Genomic DNA, 25,981 nt, shown 5'->3' with positions numbered 1-25,981 from the left:
ATCTTGCGTCTTCTCCCAACCTTCCAGGGTCGTTTTAGAACCTAGTCTATGGTGGACACTTAGGTTCCCAGATAAGTAGTGGAGAAACCAGTGCAGGCAGGCTGGAGCGGGAGAAATTAAGGCCTCAGCCAGGGCACTAAGCATGGGCCATCTCTGCCCCACCAGCCGGGGGTGCAGCATACCCCCTGACCGAAGACCCCTCCGCACCCTGGAGAGGCCACTTCATTTTGTCACCCACTTCCTCCAGAAAGTGTTCTTTCACCTGCCACCTAAGAATTTCCATTTGCACGTGGCTTACACTAGAAGCTGGAAAGCATCCTGGGAGCCGGCAGGAGGAGAGGGTGTTGCAGTTTTGAAATCTGTTTACCGGTTTCTCTGCTGCAATCCTGATGTTTAATCAGAGTGGCAGGCTGGGCGGTGTAGCTAAATACATGCAGGGGGATTGCCACACTGTCTCTGTCGGACTCTCCCTTTTCCTGTTGCCGGGGTTTCCTAGCAGGCTCAGGCCTGTTCTCTCACCCTCAGCTCCTGTTCGCAGGGGCAGAAATGCTTTTATTTCTGGTAGGATTGGGCACTTTTAAAAGTTGGATTTGGTGAACTTTGCTTTCCGTCACCTAGATTAGAATCTGGTTACAAGGGATTCAGTTTTTGGATCATTTTTCTGTCATTCATTCACTTCTCACTCACTCATGCACTGACAGACTGACTGACTGACTGACAGACAGACTGACTGACTGACACTCACGCCTCAGGTACATTTACATAGGGCCTGTCCCATTCCAGGTGTGTGCTGTCTGAGGTTAAGAAGATGGAGACAGGCTGGAAGCTCATATTCTGGTGGCGGTCGGCTGAAGTCTATTCCAGGCACAGGGAGTTCACTGTCTTAGGAGTCGCTGGGAAGTTGCAGTGCCTTATTAAGGCTGATGTTTGCATCTGGGCAAGATGGAAGGCTGAACAGAATAAGTACTTGGGAATCTGAGGCTTATGAAGATTCTCAGGCCTGAGGATGAGGGCCTCCAGCAGTCCGTGGGCTTTGGGGAGCTGGTCTGGAGTTTCTGAGCCCCTCGTGGGGTCTGTTTTCTCATCTCTCCCATCATTTCCTCCTCAGTTCCAGTGGCTCCTCACCCTGCAGCTCTCATTCCTGTCCCGTCTTCTCTCACCCTATGAATCCTGGTTCTCTGGGCTCTCTATCCAGCCTCACAGCGGTGTCTCAGTGAATTATCTCCGGTGGTGTGACTGCCCGATGACCCGACATCTCTAGATGTATCTGCGCTCATCTCCCAGTGCATTTCTAGGGCCATCTGATACTGATGAGGCAGGCTCTGCTACTGTACAAGGAACAATACTGTGGACTTGTGGGGGGGGGCACGGTCCTTTGGAGGGAGACCACTCAGTTGATGACCACTGAGGCCTTTCTCTAGACTTGGCTTCTGAGCAATGGATCGGGGGAGACACTGAGGCTGAGTTCTCTGATAAAGGGATCAGACAGCATGTACCCTATAATCTTTCTGCTCCCTAAACATCGTGCTTCAGCCGTAGCATGCAGCCCCTTGTTCTTACCCATCTCATGCAATTCCCTCTATATAGACATCAATCCTGACTTCTCTGTCTGAAGAGAGCTGGCTCATCCTTCCAGAAGTCCAAAGCAAGCACTTTTTCTTCTGGGATAGCGTCCAGCCACCCTGGAGAGATCTGCCCTTTTGGCTCAGGAGTACCTTGTAATCTCTCTTTTGTGGGTGCCTCTGAGGCAGCTCCTAGACATTGTCTCAACACCCCCACCCCTTGCCAAACATCTGGCCAGTGGCCAGGGTGGATTATTTAAAAGTAGCTGGCTACCTGGAGCCACATTAATGTCAGGTTCTCTTCCCCCGGGTAGAGAGGGAGCTGCAGAAGCAGACACGGAGAGAGAGCTTTCTCGGTACTTCACCAGGCTCTGTCTACTGCTCAGTTCTCAGTTTGCCAGGAGGACATCACCAGAGTGGAGGGCTTCTGGATTCCGTGCCTCAGTCTGAGGGGGTCCCCCACATGCCACCAGGTCCCTGCTGCCAGCAGGCCGGCCTCTTCCTTTGCCACAGTCCTCCAGCCAAGCCCACCAGATATTTGGGGGCTGTACAGATTGGCAAGAAAAAGAGACAGTGGAGAGCACCTTGAGGGACTGAAACTGACCTTGGGCAGTATCACCTTGCCTTGCTTGGGTATAACACCCTCGTCTTTGGACCATGGTGTGCTTAGGACTTCCTGAGCAGTAATGAGTCCTGGCCAAGACAGCTATCCAGTGCTCCCAACGTCCCTTTTGGTTTCAGCTGCAGAGTACATATGGCACCTGTCCAGGTCAGGCACTCGGCTCTTACTCTGCCCGGGATTGGCGGCCTGCTCTAGCTCTCCCTCCACATTACCAGTTGAATAAACATCGCTTAGAGGCAGCTCCATGTGGGACTTTGACCAGCTCTGACAGGGAGAGGCAGGAGGACAGAGGGGAGGAACAGGGGGAGCTAAGTCTGGCTTTGGATTACCCCGTCCTCTCCTGTAGGCTGGGAGCTAGGCTCATCCTGCCTTCATCAATGGGAAAGAACAGATTGTCACACACACGGGTAGCTTAGTGGTTTTCTCGGGGCCTGAGTCTGGCAATTCTCTTCTGCAGACTAGCTGTCATGTTGCCTGCCTCTGCTTCGTGACCCTTGGCCTGACCCTGCACTCACGGTACCCACCTGCCTTCCCCCTTACCAGCAGCACGCAGCTTTGATTCCTTGCTGGCAATGGGCCAGCGTGAGATGTGGTCCTGTCTATCACTTCCTGGAGAGGGTTCATTGTTAGTGACAGTGCTTACTTTTGCTCAGGCTTCCTGGTGTACAGAGCCTATTCACCCGTGTTGGTTTGCTTATCCTCGCCGCTCACCCTATGTGCGTATCAAGGGTTTCATGGATCACACTGTTTTTTTCTTCTACAGGGATGGGGGATGAGTTGAGACTCAGTGAAATTAGTCTCAGGAGCTCATAGAGAGCTAGCCCCTTGGTCTTGGGTTGTACAACAGGTTTTGTTTCTGTTAGCTGCCTCAGAAATGGTACCCTTGTTAGCAGCTCCTCCAAGAGGCAGCCCAGAGCTCCTCAGTGCCACTCAGCAATGGCTCGCAGTCAGGAGGCTGACACTGTTCCTTTCCTCCCCAATAATCCCCCCTGGGGGCACACCTCTGCACAGGACTGCATCTGACCAGGCATCGGGTAGTCCCAGCTCCGGTCCAGTATAGCCAAGTGGTCCTGCCATTCTGACCTCAGCTGGACACTAGCGTTTTGCTAGACGTTTTACTAGAGGGCCACGGGAAGTACTTGGGGGTCGCATACCCCTTTCTTGGGCATCTACTTTCGCCAACCCTTTCGTTTTAGTGCTTGAGCAATTGCCAAGGATTGGAGAATCAATCCTGCTGGCTCCCACCTTAGGCGTAGCGATTATCTCTTCCCCGTTCTGGTCCTCAGTTGTCCCCCTCAAAAGGACAAGCCAGCAGCAGAAGATGCTGGGGATACTCAGTGGGGGACAGCACGAAGAGACAAAGCAGAAGCCCCCCCCCCCAAACATCCCTGACTGTTTCGGGGCAGCTCTACACTGTTTTCTTTAAAAAGTCCAGGAGTCATTTTTCTCAGGGAGTGTCTGAGGGTCACCATGGCACCAAAGCAGCCCTTGCTTTGAAGAAACCATGGCGAGCTCCAGCAAACATACCCCAGACAGTATGCAAAGAAACAAGCACGATTTAGAAGGACAAAGACAGCCCTGACTTCTGTGCCCATCTTTAAGGATGGCTAATGACGGAGGGAGAGGAGAGCTGATGGGCACAAAGGGCTGGAAGTGGAGGTAACTCAGTTGTGACCTCTTTTTTAACCTGGAAGATGTCACAGCATCCTCAGTGGATGACCCCACAGGCTACTAGAAGAGCCCTTTATGGACAGCTGCCCTCCCCAGCCCGAGGGCTTTAGACTCACCATGCTGCTTTGGTAATCCTCCTAATGTTCTTACAGCCTGGAGCTGAGAACTGCAACCCGAGGCAGCAGGAGGGGTCCTCAAATGAGCCAGTAGGTCAGAAAGCCCCGGTCAGCACTGGTCAGAGGCGGCCCAAGTGCAAGGCTGGCCTTGCTCCGTGGTGGCCAGCATTCTCTTCCTTCAGCAAGCAGCAACCTCCTGCCACTGTGTCTTGGAGTGACTTGGGGACTCTGGGGCTGGTCAGTTCCTACAACTCAACAGGTGAAGTTGCCAAACTGGAATGATTATGAGTCTTGTAACCCGACGACACTCAGTTTAAAGGGCCGGGACAACACCTGGAGTCATTCATAGGCCTTAGGACAGGTGACACACCTAAGGCGTTACCAAAGCCTGCCCACTTGAATGCCTTCCATCCAACCAGGAGGGCGGGAGGGCGGGAGGGAGGGCATTGGCTGGGGCTAGGTGATGGCAAGCAACTTTTTCTTTCTCTTTCCTCTCGTTGCGCGCCTTCTCACTGTGAGGGTGTCTGCTTTTGGGGTTGCAGGAAGTTGGGAGAGTAGATTGCTGGCTTGTGTCAAGCAATAGGATTGGGAAGTTCATGGAGGTCTCTTCCCTAAAGAGAATCTCTTTGGTGAGCTTGCCTATTTTCTGAAGTCTAATTCAAAAAACACTACTTTCGGTCACCCTGCAGCTCCCAACACTGTTTGCTTTGTTGTTGAGGATGTATTTAATTAGGAATAAGAACACCTGAGTAGAAAAGTCACTCTGTCTTTTACCATGAAGCATTATAAGACAAGCATTATAAGACAAGGTCTCTTCCCTAAAGAGACCTCCATGAACTCATTTCCTGGACCCAGAGTGATGCTGTGGGGCTAATGATCTTTCTGCCAGTACCCCTTTCGAATAGTCGACTGTTTGGACATCACCAGTGCGCCACAGCTAGTGTCAGCTCCTCTCCTTCACAGGCTCATTCCTGATTCTTGTCCTGCCACATGGGACGGTTGGAACCACATCCCGCCCCACTCTGGCCAGGGGCTGTACAAAGTGGAACCTTGGGATCAGACCATAAAGCTGGAAGGGAGCTGGTCACTTGAGGACTCTCTGAGGCAAAATCTACCATCACATACAAGTTAAAAATGTAGATTGTGTTCTGTTTCACATCTGATTCTCCCGGGAGAACAGTCAGCTGTGTGCCTTGGCTCTTCCATTTGGCAATGTGCTTCTGTGCGTCATCTCTTTCTCACAATAACCTCATGGAGAACATTTTGTTGTATTTGACCATTGTGGGTGATGAAGATGTTTCAGACAGAAGAAAAGTGGTGGCTGGAGCCTGGGTCCTCTCCTACTGCCAGTCAGGCAAATGGGCTGGTATTCTGACACTACAGAGCACCGGAACGCTCTGGGTGTATAGTTGGGGTTGGATGGCCCATGGCTATGGTCAGTGCTGAGTAGCCTTGGTTCCATCTGAGGCCAACCTATAAGGCTCTCACTCTTCCCCAACCCAGAGCAAAGACTTAGAGCAGGAAGTTTGGAGCAGGTTGAGGTCTTGGAAGGGATGACTTCAGTAGACAGGCCCCTCCTTTTCAAAGAATTTCAGCAGTCAGGCAGTGAGGGGCCAGGAGGCTACTTGCAGCTAGGTCTTCCTTGTTTGGTTCCTGTCTGTGCCAGGATAAACATCTGGCCTATGTTTCAGGCAGCTGCAGGACCGCTGCAGGGCAGGGCTGGTGGCAGGATGATTACTCAGCACTCGGCTCTGGCTTTGGCCCCAGCTCCTCGATGAGCCTGGGAACCAGTGCAGAGGCCTGGGAAGGAGGCTTGCAGGCAGGATTGGGGTGGCTGCTGTGATTCTCAAGGGTGGAAAATGCACAGCTTAGAGATGGAGGCACTGTGGGCTGCAGAAAACAGGCCTGCCTTTCCCAGGTGCCTCATGAAAACAGCTAAGTCATAACTCCATCTTCTGTGGGAGGCCTCAGCCTTTTCTGGGGGTTTGGGTGGGGAACAGGATTTCCTGGAACTCAGACTGGTCTCTAACTCACTGTTTTAGTTCAGGATGACATGAACTTCAGGTCTCCTTGCCTCTAGCTCCTGCATACTGAGAATAAGGTGTGCATCATAACTTTCGGTTTATGTGGTCCTGGAGATCAAACCCAGGGCTTTGCAAGTGTTAGGTAAGCCCTCTCTCTACCAAGAGAACTACGCCCCCCACCTCTCCCTTTAGATTTTTCTGCTTGCTTTTCTCATTTTCTCTCTTACCTTTGGCTCCTTATTTATCCTTCCCTCTCCCTTTCAACAGATTTTCCTCTTCCTTCTCCTTTTTCCTCTCTCCCAAGTATGTCAAGTTCGGAGGCAGAGTCACTGTGAAGCATGAGCTCTTGTGCCCCTCCCTTGTGTGACCCCTTCTAAGGCAGTTGTCCTAATTAGGGTTTCTATTGCTGTGAAGAGACCATGACCACGGCATCTCTTATAAAGAAAACATTTAATTGGGATGGCTCGCTTACAGTTTCAGAGGTTCAGTCCATTATGATCATGGTGGGAAGCATGGTGGCATGCAGGTACACATGGTGTTGGAGCTGAGAGTGCTACATCTTGCAGGCAACAGGAAGTTGACTGTCACACTGAGTGAAGCTTGAGAAAAAGACCTCAAAGCCCACCCCCACAGTGACACACTTCCTCCAACAAGACCACACCTACTCCAACAAGGCCACACCTCCTAATAGTGCCACTCCCTTTGGGGGCCATTTTCTTTCAAACCACCACAGCCATCTAGCGGGTTCCAGCAGTATATTTACGTTGTTATATATATTTTTTGTAGACACCCTCCCCCAAACACCTCTTCAAAGTATCTAAGCTTCAGTGAGTGAAGAGATGCCTTAGTTGAGTACACACCAGTTTTGCAGAGGACCTGAGTTTAGTTCCTAGCACCCATGTTGCGCAGCCCACAACCACCTGTGCTTCCGGCCCCCATGGGCTCCTGCATGTGTACCTTCAACTAGATATGGGTGAGGACTCACACCTTTAATCCCAGCACTTGGGAGGCAGAGGTAGGCAGATTTCCCTGACTTTGAGGGCAGCCTGGTCTATATAGCAAGTCCCAGGACAGCCTGAGCTACACAGTGAGAATCTATCTCAAGGAAACAAAAAATAGCAATAAAAGTAAACTTTTGTATGTGTGTGTGTGTGTGTGTGTGTGTGTGTGTGTGTGTGTGTGTGTGTATGTATCTATGCTTCAGGTTTCACATAACCTGCATCATCTTTGGCCAAGAGCATGGCCCTTGGTAGCCTGGAGTCCTTACCACCTAATCTCAATCACTTTTTGTGACTGTGGGCATTTTGTTTAATTCTGAGTTCTAGCCTCTTCATCTAGATCATCATGAAGGACTGGCCCCATAAGCTTGTTAATGAAGTTAATGAGACAATCCAGGTGATGTATCTGCTCCCTGAAAGAACTGGTGAGTGGAGCTGTTATCCCTGTTCCTGGGAATACAGCTCCTTCGCTAAGTGCAGGGCTGGAGGAGAGGCATCAGGCCCGAGCGCACCTGCCTTGGTCTGTTGCGGGAGATAGGACACACTCATAAATCATGCTAAGTTTAATTCCAGATGACCTGAGAAATCCGTGGGGACACAGAGACTCTTTCTCAGCTTCCACTATCCACTCCCTCTCTGCATTTCTTTCCATCCTTACCCTCTGCCTTCCTTCCCCACGCCTTTGTTCTGCCCCAGTTTATAAAACTACATCTTATTTGATAATTGTTTCCGTCTGCGCATTTGAGTCTTAATATCAGCCGTCACCTATCCATACTCAACTATCAGTCCATTTATACTCATCCACCCACCCACCCAGGAGATGTTTCCTAAGGTGTTATCAGTGTGGCTAGACATTGTGGTTGGGGAACATAGAAAGGATCTCTCTCAAAGAGCTTAGTCAGCCCTCATCCTGTGCTTCCCCTGTTAAAACAGGACCTTCAAACACCCTGTTAGAGCAAGGCTTCCAGGCTCTCTGCTCGAGGCATAACCAAGCAGAGCCCTTGAGAGTTTGGCGGAAACGTAGAATCTTGTACTCCGTCCCCCCACCTACTCACCCCCCACTTACTCACCCCCACCTACTCACCCTCCATCTACTCACCCCCCTACTCACCCCCCCTACTCACCCTCCATCTACTCACCCCCCTACTCACCCCCCATTTACTCACCCCCACCTACTCACCCTCCATCTACTCACCCCCCTACTCACCCCCCACTTACTCACCCCCACCTACTCACCCTCCATCTACTCACCCCCCTACTCACCCCCACTTACTCACCCCACCTACTCATCCCCCACTCACCCCCCTACTCACCCCTCACTTACTCACCCCACCTACTCACCCCCTACTCACCCCCCTACTCACGCCCCACTTACTCACCCCCACCTACTCACCCCCTACTCACCCTCCACCTACTCACCCCCCACACACATACTCACCCCCCCCCCACCTATCCACCTCCTGTAGATGGAAATTTCTCCGGTCCTGCCTTGCCCAGCAGTCCGGAAGAATCTCTCTCACCCACTGTCCCACAGCTGCTTATAAAATAATTACTCAGAGGCTTATATTAATTACAAACTGTATGGCCTATGGCTTCAGCTTCTTGCTAACTAGCTCTTTCATCTTAAATCAACCCATTCCTATTAATCTGTATGTTGCCACGTGGCTGAGGCATTACCAGTCTCCTCAAAGGGGGCTGGTGTCTCCTCCCCACCCTCCTTCCCTCTGTATCTCCACCTGGATTTCCCACCTGGCTGCAAGCTTTCTTGCCATAGGTCAAAACAGCTTTCTTTATTATCCAATGGGAACCACACATATTCACAGCATACAGAAAGACATCCCACAGCACCCCCCATCTACTCACCCCCCCACTCACCCCCACCTATTTACGCCCCATCTACCTCCCCCACATACTCACCCAAGTCCACCTTTCAAGCCCTCTGGGTGAGGAATTACCTGCCCCTGAGAGCTTGCTGCTGCTGGTCCATTTTCAGGCTCAGGGACAGAGCTGCGGTTGGTGGTGGAGTAAACTGAAATCGGAGTTAGAACTTGATCTGCCCTCTGACCCGAAGTCATTTGATATCAGTTCAGTGACAGATCTGTTTGTGTGACCTTATTCACGAAATCAGGTGGGCAAATGCAGTGGGTGGGCAGGAGCCAGCAGTTCCCATGGCACTCATACCCAGTGTGTGATGCCTGGAGCAGGGAGTAAGTGCACGTCCATCCTATGGGATAGCAAGACGAACCTACGCCATGGAACGGGGGGGGGGGGGGGAGTGCAAGTGAGGCTCTCCCTTGACTCCCTGACTTTCTAAGAAATTGTCACTCCAGAACTTGAGGTTCCAGAGACATGGAACCTCAGGCATCTGGCCCAAAGATTCTCTAGTCACCTCTGCTGGTGAGGAGCCGACCTTTCTCTAGTGGCCTCTGCTGATGGAGCAGCCACTCCTGTCCACACATGTCCAAGTTAAGGCTGTGGCCAGGAGTAGGGTGAAGACAAGGAGGGGCCGTCAGAATGACAGGAGGCACAGCTGCTTCAGCCGAGCTACGGAGAGTAAAATATGGTCAATGCATCGTACGTGTTCCTGCACGCCGTGTCCTTAGGCCTCCTCATGATGTCACATTGATTCACTCAATGACATGGATGGGACTGCTGTCTCCATCTTACAAAAGGGCAAGCCGAAGCTTAGAGTCCAGGTCAGTGTGACCTAGGAGGCCCAGGCTTTTCTACTCCACCATGCACGGTTCATGGAGAGGTCTACAGTGGCCTCTGCAGCCCCCTCAGGAACCTCTGAGAAGCCCCTCAGACCCCTGGAGCACCAGAACTCCATGTGAGCATCTCAGGGAAAATGTCCTGGCCAATCCCATGTAACTTGGTACCAGGCTTAGTGAGAGATCGTTCGTTCCCCTAGCCGGCCATCTTCCCCTAAACTAGGCAAAGAACAAATTTCAGATTGCTTCTGAATCCATTCCCTCTTTTCATCTGTCCTTTGAGAATACTTTCCGACTTAGGGTTTCTATTGCTGTGATGAAACACCACGACCAAAAAGCAAGTTGGGGAGGAAAGGGTTTATTTGGTTTACACTTCCACATCGCTGTTTATTATTGAAGGGAGTCAGGACAGGGACTCAAACAAGGCAGGAACTTGGAGGCAGGAGCTGATGTAGAGGCCATGGAGGGATGCTGCTTATGGGCTTTCTCAGTTTGCTTTTTTATAGCACCCAGGACCACCAGCCCAGGGATGGCATCACCCACCACAGGCTGGACCTTCTTCTATTAATCACCAATTAAGAAAATGTGCTACAGACTTGCCTACAGCCAGACCTTATGGAAGCATTTTTTTTTTTTTTTTTTTTTTTGGTTTTCCAAGATAGGATTTCTCTGTGTAACCCTGCCTGTCCTGGAACTTGCTCTGAGCACCAGGCTGGCCTCTAACTCACAGAGATCTTCCTGCTTCTGCCTCCTGAGTCCTGGGATTAAAGGTGTGTGCCACAACCACCTGTTCAGAGGATTCTTCTTCTTCTTCTTCTTCTTCTTCTTCTTCTTCTTCTTCTTCTTCTCCTCCTCCTCCTCCTCCTCCTCCTCCTCCTCCTCCTCCTCCTCCTTCTCCTCCTCCTTTTCCTCCTCCTCCTCCTCCTCCTCCTCCTCCTCCTCCTCCTCCTCTTTTGGTTTTTCAAGACAGGGTTTCTCTGTGTAGCTTTGTGCCTTTCCTGGAACTCGCTTTGGAGACCAGGCTGGCCTTAAACTCACAGAGATCCGCCTGCCTCTGCCTCCCGAGTGCTGGGATTAAAGACATGCGCTACCACCGCCCGGCCAGAGGAATCTTCTTAATGGAGGTCCCCTTCTCTCAGATGAATTTTTATGTCAAGTTGGCATAAAATTATCCAGGGTACTCTTTTTCTTTTCTTCTTTTCTTTCTTTCTTTCTTTCTTTCTTTCTCATTGAGACAGAGTCTTGCTATATACTTGAGAGTAGCTTCAAACTTACTATATAGCTGAAGCTGATCTTAAACTTGTAATCCTCCTGCCTCAGCCTTCAAAGTGCTGAAATTACAGGCATGTCCCACCATTCCTGGCTCGTGTTGTTCAATCTTATCTTGGGCAGCCCAGCACATATGAGACATGGTGGACCACCGGATTGGGAGATTTCACTTTCATGTGTGTTAGTATGCACGTGTGCAGATGTGAGTGCATATGTGTGTGCATGCCTGTGAAGGCCAGAGTGCAAAACTGAGTTCTCCCTTAACCATCTTCTCTCTTATTTTTTTGAAATAGGGTTTCTCACTGAACCTGGAGCTCAGTGATTCAGCTAGACTGGCCGGATAGAGAGCCCCTGGGCCCTCACTGTCTCTGCTGCTCCAGTCCTGGGATTAAAGGCGAGCACTGCCGGGCCTTGCTTTTATGTGGGTTTTGGGGACTGAACTCAGGTCTTCATGCTATTCGACTGAGCCATCTCCCCAGTCAGTTTCTACTTTTTGTTCCACCGTGTTGAGTATCTGAGACTGCAAACAGGAAGGACTTTGTGATTTTTTAAAAAAATATGGTTAGAAAGCAAATTATTTTGTTCGGCTTATTTCCTCATGACCCACACATGTACAGTACACACATGGAATAACCTTCATGCACAGCTTAAATCTGTGCCGTCACAGTCAGCTCCATTGTCTGCCAGCTACGGCACCTTGGGCAAGCTACTTCATCTCTCAGTACCCCTCTTTTTTCCTCTGTAATGTGGGGACAGGAGTAGGTCCTACCTACGGGACTGTTGTGATAAAATGCCTACAGAGATACCTAGAACATATTAAATACAGGCAGCGAGTTGAAAATGAGCATTAAATGGCTCTTTCCCATCAAAATGGACTTTTGATTTGACATGTCTTTGCAATCTGTTTCTTATGTACCTTTGATTCTTTGATTCTTCAATAGTCATGACTTTTACCCAAGTTCCAGCCCCTTGGCCAGTTGTGTGGGTCGGGACAGGGTATGTCTTTATTTTTATTTTTTTGGCTTCAGTTGCCTGGGTGGTTCAGTAGCTCCACAGCTCAACCTGCTGTGGGATTGTATGATGTGACATCCCCACAGGAAGGCAGACAGGAGGAGAGCGTGCCGCATGGGGCTCTGTCCACCGAGTAGAAGGATCTATCTGACTTCTTTCCTATTTGTGGCCGGGGAGAACTGAGAAGACCCTGGTGAGACTCACTGCCCTAGTCTCTGTGGAGCAGCTGCTTCCGCCTGCCGCTGTGGCCTCTCCACATAGTCAGCTCAGCATACGTGGTCCTGGGAGCTATGCCTTTAAACCTGTGTGAGCTCCGTTTGGCTCAGTTGTGTGCTCCTTTTATTCTGCAGAGAGGTCCCACCCTGGCATTTCCAGGCATTTTGCTTTTGCAGAAGGTGGGGATCAGATTTCTGTTCCAACTCTGCTGGAGGGAAGCTGGGGGCAAGCAGGGGCCTGAGCCCAGGGAGTGGATGGTCCAGGTGAGGAGGGACTAACAGGACAACTCGCTGGGTTCTCTCTAGCCCCGCCCCGTATGATGTCAGCAAATCCCGAGTCATAAAATGGACACACTCTGACCTTTTTCAGAGGGACTTTGGAAATGTGTTCTGAAGACATGTGCTCCCTATCTCTTCCAGGCAGCCAACATGCTGCTAGGGGACACAGCCTTGCAGAAACCATGGGGTTGGAAAGAGGCTAAGGGTATTGGTGTTTTATCTGCCATGTGGAGGGGAGAAATAGCCCACTGGTGAAGAAACACCTAGGTGCTTTACAGCCCCAAAGCACCTTCTCAACTTTGACTTTCTAAGCAACCCTAAATCATCAACGAGAGAATAAAGGCTCAGAGAAATTAAATCACTTGTCCAGGGTTCCACAGCTAGAACTGACCCTTTCACATGGCACTAACTCTATTTTCTATTGGCAGCTCAGGGCATCCTTCTCCAGGGTTGTAGATGCCTGGAGTGGATTGAGTAGTGTCCTGTAAAAATTCATGTCCACACAGCTCCTCAGAATGTGACCTTGTTTTGAAGCAGTCTGTGTGGACTTGGTGACTTGAGATGAGGTCAGGCTGAAGCAGGATGAACCTGCTGTCCAACATGTCTGGTTTCCTGTCCGAAAAGAAAGGACACAGACAGGCATGGGGGGAGGGTATATGAAGACACTCAGGAGCTGAAGAAGAGTTGACATCATAACAAACCCGGAGCATCTGTGGCTTCCAGAAGCTGGGAGAGTAAAGGGAAGATCCTCCTATGCTTTGAGGTACCCCCAGAGTTCATGTGTTAGAACAGTGTGGAGGTGGGTACCCCCAGAGTTCACGTGTTAGAACAGTGGTGGAGGTGGGTACCCCCAGAGTTCATGAGTTAGAACAGTGTGGAGATGAGTACCCCCAGAGTTCATGTGTTAGAACAGTGTGGAGGTGAGGTACCCCCAGAGTTCATGTGTTAGAACAGTGGTGGAGGTGGGTACCCCCAGAGTTCATGTGTTAGAACAGTGTGGAGGTGGGCCTTTAGGGGATGATCAGCCCAAGATAGCTTATGAATAAATTAACACTGGTAATGTGGGAATGAGTTGATGGGCTCCTGGCAAGGTAAGCTTGATTCTACCCTCTCTGTCTCTCCTGCATACTTACTTGCCCTTTGTCTTAGTTAGGGTTTCTGTTGCTTTGAAGAGACACCATGACTATGGCAACTCTTATAAAGGAAAACATATAATTGGGTGGCTTGCAGTTCAGAGGGTCAGTCCATTATCATCATGGTGGGGCATGGCGGTGTGCAGGTAGACATGGTGCTGGAGAAGTAGCTGAGAGTGGAGAAGAACTTACATCTTGATCCGCAGGGAGCAGGAAGTGAACTGAGACACTGGGCATGGCTTGAGCATGTATGAGACCTCAAGCCCGCCCCCACGGTGACACATTCTTCCAACAAGGCCATACCTACTCCAACAAAGCCACACCTCCTAATAGTGCCACTCCCTATGAGCTTGTGGAGCCCAATTACATTCAAACTACCACACTCTTCCACTGTGTTCGGATGCAGTTCTGGAGGCCCTTGCCAGATGCTGGCAACGTGCTCCAGGACTTCCTGACATCCAGAGCTGTGACACAGGTGTCTATAGAAGGACTACCCGGTGCTATCCCAGCCAGTGGCACTGTCAGGAGGAGGGAGGGCCTATAAAGAGGTGGGGCTCAGTTGGAAGTCTTCCTGTCCAAAGGGGAAAACTCTTGAAGGGGATATTAGGATCCTACTCCCTTCCCTTTTCCTCCTCCTTTACTTTCTGGACACCATGCAGAGACACTCACGTCATTATACTGCTTTGTCACAGGCTACAGGACCCACCCAGCACGCACAGAAGCTCCTGAGATCATGAACTGAAACAGGCCTTTCTATTTTGTAGTTTGGGCATGGCAGGTCTTTTGTTACAGTGATGGGAAGTAGACCGGCATGCCTGGTTTCAGCAGCGCAAAATGGATGGAGAGAGATTCTCCGCTAGACAGTGTGGAAAGTGCAGCCCTGGACACTGGATGCCACATTTCTGGCCTCCAGATTTGTGAGACAGCTCATTCCTGTCAGTTTAAGCCACTCAGCTGTGGTGCTATGAGCCTGTAGTTCTAGGAAGTGAAAGCAGAACCAATGTGTCTCCTTGTTTCCTTCAGGGTCACTATATTCTATTTCCGCCATGACTGTACATGCAGAGCATCTGAACCCTGGGCAGCCTGTGCTCCGTGCAGACCAGGGTTTCCATCTTTGCCCTGACTATATTTATCATAGCAAACTCACCTGTCTGATCCTGTTTAACTCTGGCTTTTATTCAGTGTAACTTCTACTACCTCAGATGCACCAAGAGAGTGCTTTGTTTGAGTGTGCACATGTGTGCAAGAGCAAACCTGGGCACAGGCTTTTGGCTTTCAGGCTCCTCAGAGAATCTCTCAAGTCTATCTGCAGGGGCTGGTGGTCTCTGGTGGGGGGTAAGGGGTTGTCCCAGGTCTCACTCTTGGCCTTCAATAGCAGGTTAGAACTTGAGCCCTGAAGTCACAGAGCTTTCATGGGGCAAAGGTGTTGGTTTTTCTGCTTTTGTGTGAGGACACCCTCTTGGATGAGGATCTTATCTTGCCCAGTCTGCCACCTATAGGAAAAAACAGAGCAAATAAGCAATGTGATATCCTTCTAGGTGCACGCTCTCTCATTACTGTAGTTTCATATATCGAGCATATTAGAAAAGGCTGAATCACCCAGCAACAGCTGTGTGCATGCTGGAGCACCCCAGAAGCCATGTTGCTCAGTCTAAGAAGCTGAAAGCTTCAGAAAGAGGACCCTGCTGAAACTCTGGAGAGCTTCTGGAGGCAGGCGTACATTAAAAGGCTGCAGAAGGCTGATGCACACCGATGAGGGCAGCTTCTGTAGACACGCGCGCTCAGGGAAAGCGAGGCTTGCATATGCTGGCTGGCTCCCTTCTCCATTCCCCACTTCTATCCAGGTTCCTGCCTACTGAGTAGTGTCAGCTGCCTTCGGAGACGGTCTTTCCCACCTCGGTTGCTGTGCCAGCTGCTTCTGCAGATCTCACAGACCCACCTGAAGTGGGCTTTACGAATAATCTAAGCATCTCTCAGTCCAGTCAAATTGGCAATCAAGACTGACCAGCACGCCAGTTTCTAGTTTGTGCCGTTGGGCCCAGTCTGCACCAGGCAGGGTTCCTTGTTGTTTGTCCATGCACCGAGAGTGGGTGGAGGTGTGCACAGTGCACGCGGCAGGTAAGAAGTGGGTGGAGCCCAAAGTGTGAGAGGGAGAACACATTCAGTTCGAGTGCCAGGCTAGCGGTTCTCTTTGCCCGTTGTGTGCTACTGCAACAGGGCACCCGAGGCTGGCTCATTTTAGAAAGAACAGAAAGTGATCGTCATCTGGAGGCTGAGAACTCCAGTCTCTAGGAGTTGGTCTTTTTGCTGTGTCATTCTGTGGTGGAAAGCGTGTGTACATTAGTTAGTTTTCTCAACACTGTGACCAAGACACCCAAGAGCACAATTTGAAGGAAGGAAGAATGTTTTTTTTTCTCATAATTCTAGGGAGTTTAGTCCATGGTAGCTTGGCCCTGTGTATCTGGGACCATGGTGGCCAGAGTCTTTGGAGGATGAGTCTGTTCATTTCACAGAGACAGAAGCAGAGAGTGAGGAAGGACCTGGGACCAGGTATAACCTTCAAAGGCATGTCCCCAGTGACACAATTTCTCCAGCAAGGCCACATCTCCTAAAGTCTCCACTACTTCCCCAAAGGGCACTCCAGCTGGGGGCCAGACATTCAACATGTGAGCTTATGGGGGCACATTTCTTATTCAAACTATAACAAAGTGGAAGATATGGGGAGGAGAGGGAAAAAGAGGGGGAGAAACTCCTTGTCTGAAAAGAATCTTGTTTAGGGAACCCATTTCCTCCACAAGAAATCCATTCCATTATCGTGACAATCTGTTTTCTCCACCATCACAGGCGAGTCATTTCTCATGAGGCCTTGCCTCCCGGTGCTGACGAAGGATTATAGTCCCAGGACATGCTGGGGGGGGGGGTGACACTTGGGAACCATAGCGGTGTGTGGCTAGAACTATCAAATAATTCCAGGGACCCTCTGCAGGCCTCCCCAGAAGAGACCAGTACCTGGCCCTGAACGGTGCTTCAGCAGTGACTATAAAAATTTAATTTTAAGTGTAGCTCCTGCCATAGAGAAACACAATTAGTCATACGAAGAACACAGTTGGCAATGAGACAGCGAGACCAGGTCCGAGGCATTCGCAGCAGTCCAGGTGAAAGATGATGGAAAAGGATGAAGATGAACGCAGAGCGATGCCCCTCAGCTTCCCTCTCTGCAGCCTGGTCCTGTTCTACGTGCTCAGTCCGCTTGGTTTCATCTCAAGGACCTTGCACATGAAGTCTGTAGGTCCCCTTTTTCTAGACATGGGGACCGAGGGATCTGTCCTAACACCACCAGCCTGTGCTTGGCAGGACAACCCACCACACTAGCTTGGGGCAGTACGCTAGACTGCCGGGCGGTTGAGATTTTGCAGACATCAGCCATGGGGATGACTCAGGCTTCCATCTGGGTGATGGAGTCTGGACCATTAACAGATGAGTTCAGTGGTTGACCCCGTTGGAGAGGAGAAGCTTTTAGACGGCCTGTGTCCAGGCCTTGGCACGTCCTGCAGATGATCATTTATTGATAATGCTGGTGCCTCTGGCTTGACTGAGTGCTTTTGGCCACATAGTGATGCTTGGGGTGGGAGGGTGGTGGCTGCTGGCTTCTGGATACCCCTTGGCCTCCACAGGGCTGCCAGAAGCACAGACACAGTGGTGCCAGGCAAAGGGGGACTCATTTCTCTGCCCTATGTCCTCTGAGTAGGCTTCATCTCCAGCCTGAAAGGCCGTCAGTGAACACCACTCTATGAGGTCGATAGGCAGAGCCATTCTGGGTACTTCTCACATCACCTCCCTTCCCCCACCTTTTCCTTCTGTCTTACCTAGCTGCCTGCAGAACAGTAGGCATGGGGCCAGAATGAAAGATCTTGAGCCTGACATCATCCAGATGTCCCTGGCCCTGCACACTGGCTCTGGGAGAGTTTTCCATTCAGCACAAGTGTGCTGAGTGCCCAGAGTGTGATGGCTGCTGAAGACTGAAGGCTGGGAAGGCACTTTCCCCACCTCTGAGGCTCTTCAACAGGGAGGAGAGGGACCTAACAGAGACGTCACAGGGTGATCCGCTGGTGAATGCTAGGCTGAGAACAAACAGAGGCAGACACCCAGGCAGCTGCCCCAGGAGGGAACATTTGAACTGAGCTTATCAGCATGAGTTGGACTTTGTCAGGTGGGAAACTGGACCTAGTGGAGAGAAACACCCTCAGCCCAGACAGAAGGCTATGCATGTTTGGAGAATTTATGATTAATTCCAAAAGTACCAATTGAGCAACCTCTCTGGGGCAGCTTGTGCTAAGATTAGATAAATAGGGCCGGGAAACCGCTCAGCTGTTAAGAGCACTGGCTGCTCTTTCTGAGGTCCTGGATTTGATCACCAGCACCCACATGGTAGCTCACAACCATCAGTAACTCCAGTTCCTGGGGGGATTTCGTCTACAGGGACCTGATCCCCTCTTTTGGCCTCCGAGGGCACCAGGCACACAGTTGTCAGGGTGTACTGTGAGCATGGGGTTGAAGAAGGAAGGCACTCCCAAGATGAAATTTTAAGGCCTCAGTGGCAGCAGGAAGGTCCAGCCTCTTCTGGTGGAATGAACCCTGAACAGCCGTACAAAGGTGTATTTATTGAAAGTTACACAAAGTATTTCCTCATACCAAGGTCCCTAATAACAATTTACTGTCTTACTGAAGGAGAGCATCACATGCCTCCATGACTCTAGTTCTTTATTTTGTATCGTGTGCAATACACAATAATACAAGAGCCTCAGGTGTGCCTGAGGCATCCTGTGACCAAAGTCATGGGATGGCTGCAAAGCCCCCTTCAGCAAAGCAATCATCATTTTCCACAAGGATTCTTCAAGGTCAAAGTATTTCTAAAAAAACAGCCGTTTTTTAAAATATCTACCTCACACAGTGATTCTGCTAAATTCTCACAGCATTTCCCCCTTTTGTTTAAGCTAATTTAACTATGTTGGAGATTCTGCAGGTGCACAGTGGAGACAGCCTCTTTCGTGCCCTTACATACTCTTATTACATAAGTCAGAATACATTTGAGAGCCAATAAAATTATTATAACAAAGACAAGTATACCAATTGCTAGAATAAGAAATTTATCAAAATGATTCATAGGATGAAATGAAGCTATGGTATCTGCAAGGCGTTCCATGACATCCGTTCCAGACACTCCAGGTGACTTCACTGAAAAGGTTTCCCAAATTTCTTGTTATAAATCATAAACCATTTGAGAAGCATTAGGGTGACTCAACAAATGCATTTTAACCATTTCCCAATCATACTTGCTTTCATTAAACTTTAAAGGTGTAATGCAATAAGCTGTAACATTCCGATCACATTTTAACTTAATTTGCTCCTTTAAGGTCTCTAACTGACCTCCCCAAAGCAACCCAGCTCATGTCAAGTCAGCTATTTCACTCACTGTCACCGTCCGTCTTATTCTGTGGAGCCCAAAGTCTGCAGAATGCTGCTGTCAGTCTAACAAATTCAGCAGTTTGAATTGCTTTATGAAGGGCCACTCTGGCTGTTGTAGCAGTAAGTAGCCGTCAATGCAATAATTCCCATAACTATAATCGGTCCCATCACCCGACATGTTCTTTTTAATATTCTCTCAGTGAGTTTCTGGACTAGAATCAGCACAGGTGAGTCTTGCCATGGCCTCGACAACTTCACTGGAACCCAGCTTGTTGACCTTGCTCTAAGAATACATAAATTTTCAGAATTGACATCCAATAGCATATCAGGCATTAATCCAGGTATGGAGAGTACAATGTTCACAAGTGATACTATAGTTATTAGGGTGCCATTGTATAGGCCCTTTCAACAATATGTAAGGTAATGGTACACATGCTACAAAGGTGTGACTTTGGTTTAATCTAAAGTACAAAGTATACTTACGATCACAAACATTTAACTTGCCTTTCCAAAGTTTAAGAGGACATAATGCACTTGTCAGTTTCCACAAATTAGTCTGAACTGAGTTGACAAATTGTAATGTAGAACCTGACATTCCAACTCCATGCCACTGGATAAACATAAAACACTATGCCGCTGCCATCTTAACTCTGAGTGAGAACATTTTCCTTGAGGGAAGCCTTAAGGGCTCCAATCAATGATGGCTCCATTGGCGATATTAACAAGCACTCAAGGTTTCTCACCTTTACATTGTTGCCAATGTACCCAGTCAGATTCCTTGTTGGCAACCTACATCTCACAAGATGGTAGATTTATGGAACTAGTAGAATTAATCTCATATCCTCTAAAACTAGATGCATGAAGCATATAAAATTCATTATGAAAATTCTGGGCAGTACTATGATTAAATAAAGATATTCAAAATTGAAAAGTTATCTTTAGATATTGAGTTCCATTACCTATTGTTGTTTGTTTTTGTTCTTTTGAGGGGCCCAATACCCAGCTCCCAAATAAATCACACATGGAGGCTTATTCTTAATTATTAATACCTGGCCTTAGCTTGGCTTGTTTCTTGCCAGCTTTTCTTAACTTTAAATTTACCTGTCTGCCCTTTGCCTCTGGGCTTTTACCTTTCTATTTTTGTACACCTTTCTTTCTTACTCCATTGCTGGTTGTGTAGCTGGGTGGCTGGTCCCTGATGTCCTCCTTCTTCTCTCAATCCTGGATCTCTCCTCTCCTGGATTTCTCCTTCTATTAATTCTTTCTGCCTGCCAGCCCTGCCTATCCTTTCTCCTACCTCAATACTGTCCATTCATATCTTTATTAAACCATCAGGTGTTTTAGACAGGCACCGTAACACAGCTTCACAGAGTTAAACAAATGCAACATAAACAAAAGTAACACACCTTAAAATCATATTCCCTAACAATTACCCATACAAATAGGAATTCCTTGCACTCCCACAGTGTAGTCTGTGATCTCCTTACCCTCTTCCTCAGGCTTAGCGGGTCCTCTGTGGTCATAAGGACCAGGTAGCCAAGAAGATTCATTGACCACAGCAGTAATATCCATATCTCCCCAACTTACTCCTTTGTTAATCGGAGGATTGGGAACATAAGCCCAGTAAATGTGATCAATCCCTGTTACCCATACAGTTACCACAGACAGCATGGCAAGGAACAGAGTTGTAGCATTCGAAGGTTTCTTGGCCAGCCCAACTATTGCTTCTCCTTCAGTCGATTTCTTAAGCCGTCCCCATGTAGGAGGATCAGCTGTCTGCTTCAAAGGCTTTCTGTATCTCTTTCTCCCCAGAGCTGTATTATCCATATCAGCAGCCAAGGCATCTTAGCTCATGTCTCTTGCTCATGTCTAAGTTTTATTAATTTTGATGGTATCCATAACTTCTTGTCTCCTGCAGAAACATAAGCATAACCTCATCGTACACCTTCCCCATTTTCCATACTGATGTCAAGGCATCCTTGTAGTACACAGGCTGATTGATTTAATTCAGCAGTTTTTCTTATGGTCCAATGTCTTTCAGCAGCTGTTGTCCTTGTTTTATTAGCATTGAAAAAATTTAAAGTTAGTAAAACGTTATGTAATCTATCTCTGGGAGTCCTCATATTCCCCTTCTTTTTAACAAGCATCTCCTTTAGAGTGAGATCAGCTCTTTTAGCAACTGTTTGTCCTGTAATGTGTTTTATGTTGTAACATGCAAAAATTGTTTTATTTTACTGGAAACACAAGCTGGGGCATTATCAGTTTTAATTTGTATCAGTATGTCCATTGCAGCCATTGTCTCTAATAAATATGCAATTACAGAATCAGCCTTTTAAGAACTTAAGGCAGATACCCATTGAAATCTAGACTATGTATCAATAGTATGATTAACATATTTTAATTTTCCAAATTCTGCTAAATGAAATACATCCATTTGCCAAATTTCATGTCTTTTAGTGCTCTTAGGATTACTTTCTGCAGGTAAAGGGATTTGATCATATAAAGAACAATTAGGACAATTTTTATAATCTCTTTAGCTTGTTGCCAGGCTATGGAAAATTTATTCTTCGAGCCTTTGCTACTAACATGATATTTTCAATGAAATTGTGAAGCCTCTAATACAGTTCCTATTAAGACTTGACCAATGTCTTCATTTCCTTTTGTTAATTGCCCAGGAAATCCAGTATGAGACTGAATATGGGTAATATAAAGCAGGTAATTCCTTTCTTGAATTGCTTGTTGTAGTTGTATAAATAATAAAGTTAATTATGAATTATCAGGAATAAGTTCAGCAGTTTCAATATGTAATACAACCCCTTCTGCATATTGAGAATCAGTAATTATATTAAGAGATTCATTAAAGTCTAATAAAACCATCAGAATGGCATACAACTCTGATTTTTGAACTGAAGCATATGGACTTTGAATTACATTACTTAGGTTTCCTGCTTTTTAACCAGCCTTTCCTAATTTATTTGTGTCAGTATAGAATGTAAGAGGCCCAGAAATAGGTGTTTTTTTCATTATACTGGGAAGAATCCATTCAGATTCTTTTTATGAACTGAAGTATTTTACTTTTGGGGTGTTTATTGTTGATTTCTCCTAGATAATTACTACAGGCTCTTTGCCAGCCATCATTAATTACCCATAATTGCATAATTTCAACATTAGTGTAAGAAACTACAATCTCAGCTGGATCTATTCTTGACGATTGATGAAGTCTTATTCTTCCTTTTATAATTAATTCAGAAATTTTTCTATATAGGTTTTTAACTTTTTACTCTGGTTATGTGCTAAAAATATCCATTTTAAAGTATTATCTTCCCTTTGTATAATAAGTCCAGTGGGGAATGGGTAGATGGTAAAATTACCCAAATACACTCAGTTGTGAGATCTAATCGATCTCTATAGGCATTTGGTCTTTTTGTTTTACTTGGGTCAGCTCTTTTTCAGCCCCAACTGTTAAATGTCTTGGACTGTTTATATCCGAGTCACTTGTAAATCTGAAACAAAGCACTTAATTCTTGAGTAGACAATCCAATGGTAGGCTGCAACTAATTAATATCTCCCAATAATTTTTGAAAATCATTAAGTGTGTGCAATTGATCTCTTCTTATCTGTACCTTTGTGGCTGAATTCTTTGCTTACTCAATTTAAACTCTAGATAACTAAGAGAATTCCCTTTTTGAAATTTTTAGAAACAATTTGCGATCCCCATTGAGGTCAGATCTGCTTCACCTCAGCAAACACTTTTTAAGGATGTCCATATTAAGCTATTAAGATATCATCCATATAATGACAAATAATAGACTGAGGAAATTGTTAATGTACCATTTCCAGTGGTTGATTTACAAAATATTGACATAGGGTTGGACTATTTAGCATTCCCTGAGGGAAGACATTTCAATGGTATCGTTTCACTGGCTGAGCATTATTATAAGTAGGAACTGTAAAAGCAATTTTTTTCTATCCTGTTCTTGTAAAGGAATAGTAAAGAAGCAATCTTTTAAATCAACAACTATTGTAGGCCATGCTTTAGGTAATAAAGAACAAAGGAACTCCAGGCTATAAAGAACCCATGGGTTTGATTACTGTGTTTACAGCTCTCAAATCAGTTAACATTTGCCATTTGCCATTTTTCAGTTTCTTTCTTTCTTTCTTTCTTTCTTTCCTTCCTTCCTTCCTTCCTTCCTTCCTTCCTTCCTTCCTTCCTTCCTTCCTTCCTTCCTTCCTTCTTTCTTTCTTTCTTTCTTTCCTTCCTTCCTTCTTTCTTTCTTTCTTTCTCTCTCTCTTTTTCTTTTTTCTTTTCTTTCTTTTCGTTTTTTTTTTCAAATATAGGAGAACTACAAGGACTTGTGGTTTCCTCAATGTGTTTAGCATCTAACTGTTCCTGTACCAGTTACTCAAGCACCTGCAATTTTTTTTTTTTTAAGTTAATGGCCACTGCTCTACCCATACAGGTTTACTAGTCAACCATTTTAAAGGCAGGGCTGTCAGGTTTCCTGCAGCGGCCCTTATTCTAAGTTTGGATAGCCAATTTCTGTCCTATCTTGCCTTTGTACAACCTGTATAGCCTGTGACTTTCCTTGTAATTCTTCCCGATGCCCCCTTTAGGAGTATATCTCATTTTAAACATCATTTGATGTGCTGTTTTTGAAATTGCAGGAATAATAATTTGAGCTCCCCATTGTTGAAGCAAATCTCTCCCCTATAAATTCATGGCTATATCTGCTACATAAGGCTTTAACATCCCTATCTGTCCTTTAGGTCCTATACGTTTAATGCATTCCACACTTTGTTTTATATTAGATAATGTTCCAATTCCTGAAAACTGAATAGAAACTTCCTGTAAAGGCCAGCTGGGATTCCATGATTTCAGAGAAATTATAGATATGTCAGCACCAGAATCCAATAATCCTTTAATCTCAATCCCATTTAGTTTTATTTTTAATTTAGGCCTTTCATCATTGATGACGGCTTTTCAGAATACCTTTTTTTTTTTAGTACGTTCACAATCTCCTGTCCTACTTATTGGCGCTGCTTTGTCTTTAAAATATAGGATTAATATCAACTGAGCAACTTGACCTCCAGCATTTATTTGCACAGTGCTTTTTACATAAGAAATCTATACAAGCATTAAAAAACAATCTCTGTAGGATTTTAAGGGGTAATTTTAGGCAATACTATGGAGTATTTTCATAAAATTGTAAAAAGAGGATCCTTTTAATAGATTCCCAAGTAACATGTTAATGCAGCTCGCCAATTATTAACAGTGTGGAACAAACAATTTACCTGCATTTTATTTAGTGGAAAAATAATTTTTGTAGGCTCTTTATCAGTAAGAGATCATTTTTTATCAACATTTACCTTAGTAAGCATATTATTTAATAAGCTAACAAGCCAGGCGGTGGTGGTGCACGCCTTTAATCCCAGCACTCGGGAGGCAGAGCCAGGAGGATTTCTGTGAGTTTGAGGCCAGCCTGGTCTACAGAACGAGATCCAGGACAGGCTCCAAAGCTGCACAGAGAAACCCTGTCTCAAAAGAAAAAAAAAAAGCTACAAACCCTTTCTATTTTAGGTACTACATTTTCATAGAATTTAACCAAAAATTTCCAAAAAACAACTTAAAGAGCTGAGCCAAATTCTCAGTAATAATAAACAGACAAGAGCATACCCAATAATATAGTTTAGAATCCCGAATTTTGTTTTTAGTTCATTTATTATTAAAAATTAAACATTTATTTAAACATTAATTAGACAATCAAGAGAAGTGAACATCCTCCATACAATTAATGACTAATACTTCTGGAAATTTAAACAGCATTGACTTAGTACTTTATGTCTTGGAATTGTGTTTTACTAGAAGTCGGGCTTGTTTTAACTTTTTCTTTCTTCCATGAAGGGACCATTAATAAGTTATTTCCATTATTAGGGAAAACCAAAAAACATTTCCCACAAAGGGGCCTTTAATATTGAGTTATTCCCACTCTGAGGGAAAAAAAAATTAACCAAAAGAAACTCTCAGCTCTCAGGGTGCGGCAGGCTGATCTCTGAAAGAGCTGACAGCCAGAGTGTGGCCAGAGAGCCGAGTTTCAGAAACCCTTAATTTCTTTTCTTTCTTTCTTTCTCTCTTTCTTTCTTTCTTTCTTTCTTTCTTTCTTTCTTTCTTTCTTTCTTTCTTTCTTTCTTTCTTTATCAGAAAGAGCCTTTTTTTTCTTTTTCTATTTCTACTGGAAAGAGGCTTTTTAAAATTTTTTTTCTTCGTAGAGCCTTTTTATTTCTAGGTCTCGATTCATCATTTTCTTTTTTTCTACTGTGAAAATTCTCTTTTCTTGATTAATCATTTCTCCTTTTTCCATTGAGATTTTTTTTTAATTTCTTTTCCTTCATCTTTCTCTACTGTGAAGACACCTTTTAAAACTTTCTTTCTTTTTCCTTTTTCTACTGGGCAGATTTCTTTTTTTCTTGATTTAGCCTCTATTCCAGGAACCATTTTACTTATTGCCACTCCTGAAATGGAGAATTTAAATTCTCCATGTTCCTGCCCCATCCTCCAGTCTTGCCTGCTTCTATGGGTGTATATTACCTCCAGGCTTGTGCTGTGAAATCCTTTTTTAACACTATAAATATGTATTACTCCCACTGGTTAATAAAAAGCTTATGGATCAGTAGCTGGGCAGGAAGTTAGGTGGGAAAGCCAAACAGAATTCTGGGAAGGAGGGCAGAGTCAGGAGAGGTGCCAGCGAGCCAACCAGGAAGCAAGATGTTCCTGAGCACCTGGAAAGCCACGAGCCACGTGGCAAAACATAGATTAATAAAAATGGGTTAATTTAAATGTAAGAGCTAGTTAGTAATAAGCCTGAGCTATTGACTGAGCATTTACAAATAATATTAAGTCTCTGTG

At 46.4% G+C, this 25,981-nt stretch overlaps 1 protein-coding gene across 1 annotated transcript in view; it reads right to left on the bottom strand.

Annotated features, from left to right (window-relative positions):
• The window catches only part of Tmprss4 (transmembrane serine protease 4), a 33,135-nt gene extending 28,833 nt beyond the window's left edge, over positions 1–4,302 (bottom strand). The window contains exon 1 of the mRNA XM_037207542.1: positions 3,972–4,302. Coding sequence (XP_037063437.1) covers positions 3,972–3,974 — 3 coding nt within the window. The 5' untranslated portion in view covers positions 3,975–4,302. The remainder of the gene's footprint in view (positions 1–3,971) is intronic.
• Positions 4,303–25,981: the final 21,679 nt, after the last annotated feature.

This window comes from Peromyscus leucopus, chromosome 7 (assembly GCF_004664715.2).
Source record: "Peromyscus leucopus breed LL Stock chromosome 7, UCI_PerLeu_2.1, whole genome shotgun sequence".
NCBI lineage: Eukaryota > Metazoa > Chordata > Mammalia > Rodentia > Cricetidae > Peromyscus > Peromyscus leucopus.
The sequence above is the reverse complement of the archived record's forward strand: the minus strand, read 5'-3'. Positions and strand labels throughout refer to the sequence as shown.